The sequence below is a fragment of the Abramis brama genome (genome assembly GCF_963993115.1).
Source record: "Abramis brama genome assembly, chromosome: 1".
Taxonomy (NCBI): Eukaryota; Metazoa; Chordata; class Actinopteri; order Cypriniformes; family Leuciscidae; genus Abramis; species Abramis brama.
This window is the reverse complement of record NC_139963.1, coordinates 78,562,155-78,571,309: the sequence shown is the minus strand read 5'-3', so window position 1 is coordinate 78,571,309 and position 9,155 is coordinate 78,562,155. Positions and strand designations below refer to the sequence as shown.

The 9,155-nt window shown below is 38.1% G+C and overlaps 1 protein-coding gene across 5 annotated transcripts in view; it reads left to right on the top strand.

The window, feature by feature from the left end:
* Positions 1-9,155, top strand: part of LOC311088251 (uncharacterized protein) — a 114,155-nt gene that overhangs the window by 23,126 nt on the left and 81,874 nt on the right. For 3 of the 5 annotated variants that reach the window (XR_014607476.1, XM_084122103.1, XM_084122104.1), the window contains exon 1: positions 6,657-8,317. Coding sequence is in view for 4 of the 5 variants with exons in the window: in XM_084122103.1 (XP_083978229.1) it covers positions 6,839-8,299 (1,461 nt within the window). In the remaining variant the exon portion in view is untranslated. Of the gene's footprint in view, positions 1-6,655; positions 8,318-9,155 lie in introns of those variants that run through there. The other 2 variants (XM_084122106.1, XM_084122105.1) reach the window with 2 other exon arrangements.

The following is a 9,155-nucleotide window of genomic DNA, read 5'->3' as shown; positions in this document are numbered from 1 at the left end:
ACCGTAACACCGGCACCTCCTGTGTCACTAAAATTAATTGCCTAAATGAAATAAAATAAAATGACTGTTTGTGTGGTGTTCAATATTTGTGACACATGACTTGCGCGCTTGTTGTACGAGTTGAGATTGCTGTTAGCCTCGATCGTTTCACTCAGGGGAAAAATGTCAAAAAGACAGGAAAGTTTGCTTAACTTTTTCAAATACGCTGGACAGTCAGATCCCAAACAAGCAAAAATCGTTTCCGCTGTTTAAAAAGGAGACCACGGTGGACACAGCAGTAGCCTAGTATCAGCATAATACCTCGTTATTTCGACATAATAAGGGGACATTCTAATCTGCATTAAGCCACATTAAGCGTTCTTATAATGGTTATATGGGAGGAAAATGCTTAACGTGTAAATGCGTTCATATTATGGGCTCATCTGATTTTTTGTACATGGCATAGCCTATTTGTTAGGATTTTAGTATCATAATGATTAATAAATGCACGCACAATTATCCGTGAACTTGATTTGAACAAATGCCTTTCAAATTGTGTGCATAATTCAGAATTAAATTAATGTGCAGACATTTGTATAAATAGAGAGTATGTAGGCCTACTATACTGTTGTAGCCATTAAAAAAGCGCATTTAGTTTAATATTTGTTAAAATATTATAATGTTATTTTTTTTTCCATTTATGTTGATTTATGAAAAGTGAACAGCATGACCGAGTAAGATGGGATGCGCAATATGAGACATGGAGCGGGTCAGACATGATTTTGACAGTTATATCTGCCTAGGAAATCGCCTAGTGTTAATCTGCATCGCTATTTGTACTCGTTGTGAATACGCAGGCCACAAGAAGTAATTAGGTGAGTTTTTTCTATTTTTTATATCACTTTTACTCAGGACATGCTAGCTGGCAACAAAGGATTCCATTCATTATGCTAAGCTAAGCTAGCGCCGACCCTGTCAAACTAAAACAATGCATGCACTGAGACAAAAATGCATTTGCCCACCTATCTAAATGTAGGAAAGAAGGTGAATAAGCCCTATTTCAAAAAACGGTGGAGTGTTCCTTTAAAGTTGTTTTGTAGAAAGCCTTTCTTTAAAGTGAATTTCGTTTTGTATAAATTGTATCTTAATTTTAATCAATTTTTCATCAACCAATTGCCTGTATTAAATGAATACGAAACAAATATAACGGAGGCGCCCGCGCGCTCATGCATTGCACGTGAACTGGAGCACATCCTAACTTAACGAAACTCATGCCTCACACAGACATGACAAATACATCAAATACTCAAAGCTTGAAATGTCTTCAAACGAAATAATTCAAAATGAAAAAAGAAAAAGGCTACTCTTTGATTATGTAATCCATTAGGCTTATTTATGTGCATTTCTCTCTATAAGCACGTTCACACAGAGATGGCGATCGTCAACTTCATCTTTGCAGCCGAGTCGACACTTTTAGAGAAAACACTTGTTTATTAATAAAAATCAATACACGCGTCACCGGATTTACAGATGCACGCACACATATTATTTCGAAATAACGAGATATTGTGTTGAAATAACATTATTATTAATAATAGCCTACATCTTTTAGAATATTTGATTGAATGCTGAATGTTGCGCTTGTTCAATTTAATAAAATTAAAACTTTAATTGTGATCATAGGCCTAACTGAATATTAAATATTTAGTGGCCAAGTTTTGCGCAGCTCCCCGTCAATGATCTAGCACCCACTCAGCACATGCGTTAAAAATTCTCTGGCGCTGTCCCTGCAGAGAAGCTACGTAGGCAGTGTAATTATTTATTTATTTATTTATTTATTTTGTTCCGTTACCTCCAACCCCCGCTTTGAGTCGCCGGATCTTTCTGTTACTTGTGACATTTTCATGGCTAAAGTCTGATTACACTGTATTCAGCACAAACTCTGCTACAATAATATGTCAGCAGCATGTGTGTAAAAGTTTGTAGTTTTGAGATAATGACGTTTATGCGTGGTTTGTGAAAATACAAAAAAAATTGTCACTGAAATAAGGCCATGAAACCCATACTGATTATTTCTTTACAAGACTTTTGAAAATTGTATCACGTAGCCTAGAATATTTGCTCCAAAACTATGTGAAAATCATCCTGACTGCTCATTCAGATAAGACAATATAGCCTATTAATTTAAAAACTAAGACGTGTTTTCTGTAAGAAAGCTTTATGCGAAGGGGCGTAACACGTCATTAATATGTATGGTTTTCACACCTGAGAAAGACAAAGGCCCTCCCCTAACGGCCCTATTAGGAGCTATCAGGCCCGGTCATTCTGAGCAACCTTGCACAAAGAATGAGGAGATTTAAAAAAGAATGGCTTTTTGATTGTTTGGATTTATTTACAACACAGCATAATCCAAATATACACAACAAATGACATAAAGCACACTATTGAAAACAATCATCCAAAGATAGAGACCTTTGTGCCATTCCTAAAAACATTGTACATACCTTTCATTTCCAAGGTGTTTGATTTTCACTTTACCATGTTCATATACAGAGACTCATGTGAATGTTGAAGTCAGCAGGACTCATCAGTGGAGTATCTGATCCCTGAAGAAAAAAAAAAAAGTGAACATGTATGGAAGTAAAATAATGTCAAATGTTTCTGAAATATAAAGCCTGTTGAATTGCACTACTTGGAAAAAAATAGGTATTGCATTAACCATGCTTGCATTTTAATGCATTGTATTTTTAGGGCTTGCATTTTTATGGGCTGAAATTCAGCATGGTTGAATATTTAAGCTGTGAATATTTCAATTATAAACATTTCAAACACATTTTCATTATTAAAAATCCAATAATCCATATTCACCTATCATATTTCACTTCCAAAATACTCAAACTGTTTAACCCTCTGGGGTCTAAGGTGTTTTTGGGGTCCTTGAGATATTCTGACATGCCCTGACATTTGTGCTTTTTTCAGTTGCTTATAAACATATTAATGGCAAAAAAAAATACACAGTATTTAGCACAAACAGGGCTACCAGAATATGTGAGCAACAAGAATGTACATGTCTGCATTTTTGAGAGAATAATGTTTATGCATGGTTATTGAAAAAACTAAAAACTAAAGTTTCTGAAATAAGGCCATAAAACACATTCTAAATATGTGCCAATATGACTTTTGTCTAATGGATGTCATCACCTAGTGTTTTTTCTTCAAAATGATGTGAAAATCACCCTGCCTTATCATTCACATAACACAATACATTGATTTGAATTTTGCAAAGCACTTTCTGTTTGGAAAGGCAATATGCGGAGTGGGCGTCAATGATCATGCATATTTAGTGGTTCACACCTGAGGAGACAATGGGGCCCGCATACTTAATTAGCCATTCATTCAGGTGAGTCACTGAGCCACAAGAATGCAAGAGCAACAGTTGGAAGCATCTCAATTCTTTTTTATTTTTCCACATATTGTGCTTGCAATTTGGCCTATAATATCCAAGGAAAACATGTCTAGTAATTGTGCAGTTAATTCTCATACTGTATTTTCAGTTTTGGAATATTTATCCTCTCCCCAAATTTGTCACTAATAAAACACAATAAAAATTATTTAAAGAAAAGGCTTATATTTACCTTTTAATAGTTTGTTTACATCTACCTTGTAAATATATTTTTTTTATTAAAAAGGTTACAATTACAACAACAATTCAAGTGTAATCTTTCTTTGTAAAAACTAAAGTATACATTTTATCATACATATTTCAAAGTTAAGGATTTGATTGATTATTTGATAACTTTATTTTTGACAAAACATACTATATTTAACATGAGCAAATATTGGCAAACAAAAGCTTATTTGAGGTGGCAGATATTTTACAGTAAAAATGTATAATCTATCCAAAACTAATCAACGAAATGTTGTCTTTCATATGTCTGTAACATAGGTCTTTCAGTTTTATTATAAGAAATATAAATGTTAATTTGCAGTTTAATACGTTGCTTATACAAATACATTTTATTTCAACATATTTCAGTCGATTTTTACTCAGTATAGCAATACAGTTTGCTAAAACCGAAACATTCTTTCACAAACAGAAACGCCTGACTGTAACGTTGTTTTTATGAAATATTAGGGCATATAAATGTTAATTTTCAGTTTAATACGTTGCTTACAAATAGCCTACATTTTATTTCAACATATTTCAGTCGATTTTTACTCAACTCAGTATAGCAATACAGTTTGCTAAAACATCATCATTCATTCACACACACACACAGAAAGGCGATTTAAATTTAAACTGTCTTTTTGCGAGCTGTGGTAAACAGCGCGCATCTCTGCGGCTGCCGTTCATTCATTCACAGAAACGCGATTAACTTGAGAAGGAAAAAAAAACTTACTACATATTCGGATCCTCTCTCCTGCAATACCCGCACTCTGAAGTAGATTTTCCATTATTATTATTCCTCACAGCGCTGCCAGATGGTGTAAACACGTAGGCTACAATGATTAAACTTTTTTGTTTTTTCGAGCTGATATGGGGGGCGTTCACAAGTTTGCTTGGATTGCCTCAGTAATTTGCGTTTGAATAGCACGCGCTCTCCGTGGGCGGGTTCACATTACATTTGAATGAGCTCTAATTAGCTCGACTGGAATCGCTCTCTTTTAATACAGATTTCACAAGATGAGAATATTTGTTTTTTATATAAATTACCTCATTTAAAAGAAGAGAATTCAAGCTTCATGCCTGTGTGTATGTATGCCTGTTTGACTGAGTATTCGCTGAGTTACAGTTCATTTTCGGACGCGTTTCAGAATGGTCTTCACTGACAGAGAGAAGGCAGAACTCGCATCACGTTTATTTTTCTTTATTTGGCAAAAAGCACAACACTTTGTTTTTATTGTGAGTATACACAAAAATAATACACATTTAACAGAATCGATTGATGTATGAAACTTGCTTGTAATATCAAAGTCCACAGAGCAAAATTAATTTCTTTTGAACTGAACTGAAAAAAAGCGAGCCTATGTGAGCCTTAAAAATGATGTTATTTAAGCCAGCGCAAATACCTGTGTTTACATCCTGTTTTCGGTTGAAGTCCAAAGTAGTCGATTGCCGAGTTCACGCGCGTGATCGTAGGTAACTAAAATTTGCCCCTTGGCCTCTGTCCACCATGGCCTCCTAATCATCCCCATATACTGATTGGCTTCATCACTGTCTCCTCTCCACCAGTAAGCTGGTGTGTGGTGGGCGTTCTGGCGCAATATGGCTGCCGTCGCATTGGTGGTGGTTGAGGAGATTCCCGCTTCCATGTAAAGTGCATTGAGTTCCCAGAAAAGCACTATATAAATGTAACGAATTATTAAGGCTCCAGGTGTGGGGGGGGCCACTTAGGGGGGCCCCCCTAAGCCCAGAGTCTGGAGCCACAACTCGGCTTCCCTCCCGAGATACACACCGATCAAACTTCCACCTTTGACCAGGCAAGCCGACCTAAGGCTGCATACTCCCGGTGTGGGCAGAGTCACATAACTTCAGAGTCAAGCCGACTTAAGGAGCCATATCACCCTGTAGCCCAAGACTTGTTGCCCACTGAAGCTAAGCAAGTCTGAGCCTGATCAGTACCTGGATGGGAGACCTCCTGAGAAAACCAGGTTGCTGCTGGAAGAGGTGTTAGTGAGGCCAGCAGGGGGCGCTCACCCTGTGGTCTGTGTGGGTCCTAACGCCCCAGTGTAGTGATTGGGACACTATACTGTCAAAGAGCACCGTCCTTTTGGATGAGACGTTAAGCCGAGGTCCTGACTCTCTGTGGTCATTAAAAATCCCAGGATGTCCTTGAAAAAAAAAAAAAAAAAAAAAGTAAGGGTGTTCCCCCGGCATCCTGGCCGTCCATCATGGCCTCCTAATCATCCTGCTGGTGTGTGGTGGGCATTTTGGCGCAATATGGCTGCCGTCGCATCATCCAGGTGGATGCTGCACATTGGTGGTAGTTGAGGAGATTCCCGCTTCCATGAAAAACGCTTTGAGTACCCAGAAAAGCGCTATATAAATGTAATGAATTATTAATTATTAAGGCTCCAGACTCCCGGTGTGGGGGGCCCACTAGGAGGGCCCCCTAAGCCCAGAGTCTGGAGCCCCAACTCGGCTTCCTTCCCGAGATACACCCGGTTAAACTTCCACCTTTGACCAGGCAAGCCGACCTAAGGCTGCATACTCCCGGTGTGGGCAGAGTCACATAACTGCATACTCCCAGTGTGGGCAGAGTCTGGAGCCCCAACTCGGCTTTCTTCCCGAGATACACCCGGTTAAACTTCCAGCTTGACTCCAGCTACAACTCCAATCAAGCTGAGTTGGGCCCCAGACCACTGGCCACTAACACCTTCCCATCCCACCCAGGGCTCTGGAATTTTATTAATACTTCACTGTTACTGAATAAATATATTGATGTTATACTTTAAAATCAATTAATTTTTATAATTTGTGAATCAATGATGATGTGGGCTTATTTGGAACAAATGCGTGCTTAAAAGTTCCAATTAAGCCCATGCCAGACTTATGACTTTATTCCTAAATTATCTTATTTTTATATTATAAAATGTACATCAACTAATAAATACATTTTCAAATGAGAGATAAATCTTGCATCTTAACAAATTATTTTTCTTATAAACTGTCAATATCTATGAAAAAATCCTAGACTTAGATTTTGGTGGGCTTAATGGGTACACTTACCCCGATAGTTCTTGCTAAAGAAACATGGGATTCGTGCCTGTAATGTTTTAAAAATAATAATTGGAAGATAAGTTTCAAGGACATATAATCAATTTATAAAAAGGCATCAAATTATAATAATATTTAAAAATGTCAATGTATTCTTTCATGTCAGGCCTGATGGAAGAGAGCGAGGAGAGTGAAGAACTGAGTGAAGTGAAGGAGGAGAGTGAAGAACTGAGTGAAGTGAAGGAGGAGAGTGAAGAACTGAGTGAAGTGAAGGAGGAGAGTGAAGAACTGAGTGAAGTGAAGGAGGAGAGTGAAGAACTGAGTGAAGTAAAGGAGGAACATCATGTCCATCCTGGAGAAAAACCTTTGAGTCGCTCAAAGACTAAAAATAAATTTTCAAAGAAAAGAAGAGCCAAGAAATCTTTCACCTGCACTCAGTGTGGAAACAGTTTCACAAGCAAACAAAGTCTTGAGATTCACACGAGGATCCACACCGGAGAGAAGCCGTTCTCATGTGATCAGTGTGGGAAGAGTTTCACAAGCAAACTAAATCTTGTGCGTCACATGAGGATCCACACCGGAGTGAAGCCGTTCTCATGCGATCAGTGCAGCAAAACATTTATTAGGGCATCAGAGCTGAAGATACACCTGGCAGTTCATACGAAGGAGAAGCCACATTTATGTTCTGTCTGTGGAAAGAGTTTTTCGCTGCTGCTATATCTACAAAGACATCAGAAAATTCACACTGGTGTGAGAGAGTACATGTGCTTTGAGTGTGAGAAGACTTTTACTTTTGAGAGCAGTTTAAAACTGCATGAGATGATCCACACTGGAGAAAAACCTTACAAGTGTTCACACTGCGACAAGAAATTCAGTCAGCCAGTACATCTGAAAACACATGAGATGATCCACACTGGAGAGAAGCCTTACAAGTGTTCACACTGCGACAAGAGATTCAGTCAGCCATCAAATCTGAAAACACATGAGAGGATCCACACTGGAGAACAACCTTACAAGTGTTCACACTGTGACAAGAGATTCAGTCGATCATCACATCTGAAAACACATGCGATGATCCACACTGGAGAGAAGCCGCACACGTGTGATCAGTGTGGGAAGAGTTTTGCTTTTAAAAGTGACCTGAAGAAACACATGAGGATCCACACCGGAGAGAAGCCGTTTAAGTGTGATCAGTGCAGCAAAACATTTCCTTGTACATCAGTCCTGAAGAGACACCTGAGAGTTCATACGAAGGAGAAGCCACATTCATGTTCCGAGTGTGGAAAGAGTTTTTCACTGCTGCCATATTTACACGCACATCAGAAAATTCACACTGCTGTGAGAGAGTACATGTGCTTTGAGTGTGAGAAGACTTTTACTACAGCAAACAGTTTAAAACTGCACCAGAGAATCCACACTGGAGAAAAACCTTACAAGTGTTCACACTGTGACAAGAGATTCAGTCAGCCAGGACATCTGAAAGCACATGAGAGGATCCACACTGGAGAGAAGCCGCACACATGTGATCAGTGTGGGAAGAGTTTCTCTATTAAACGTCGCCTGAATCTACACATGAAGATCCACACTGGAGAAACCACTTAAACACAGTCTGAGATCACGGTAAGTAGTTTATTTTCATGTGCTGAGCAATAAAGTCTCTTCTGTGTAAGTTAGCCACACATCACCCTATAGCCAAATCTCTCCTCTCCACCTATAGCCGGTGTGTGGTGAGCACAGGACACTGTAGGGTATTGACTAAGAAATCATGATTTGTTCGTTATAGCAAATAATGTACATTCCTTCTGAAATCCAAAGCTTTTAGCCTCTGAACTCATGAATGCAAATCATGCGTTAGGTTCCAGCTAGTCTGCAATAGATGGTCTTGATGACAGTTTTTATGGCACCTTGAGCGTTAACAGACAACACGACACAGGACCTTCTTCTGACTTTGCGAGCTTCAAAAGAATTCCAAAAGAATTCTTTTTCTTTATTTTCGTCTTCGGACGTTTCCTACGTTCAATGAAGTGAGCGTAGCTGGCAACTTTAACTTTGAGTTGACTTTTTAAACTTCCCGCTAACTCTGCTGGGGTAAGAAAAAAATCTGAATTCGAATGGAAAACAAGATTATTTTTCTTACCCCATTGGCAGATAATTTTGCTTGATTTAAGCAAAAATTACTTAAATTACTTTCTTTTTATCTTAAAACAAAATAGCGTTTCTTATGTCATTTTACTTCTCTAGTAAACGCTTCTTGATGTAAGAATTTTTAGATATTTGGACTGGAAACAAAACAAAAATACTAATTAAGAAAGCATTTTTTGCAGTGTGTTATGCCGAGTTCTGTAAAAGAACATTGTAATTAACGTAGATTTCGCATTGTTTGTCATTTCTTGTTGACTCAATAATAAACTGCAATTTCAGAGTTGGATCTGTTTGTTTGTGTTTCATATTAATATAA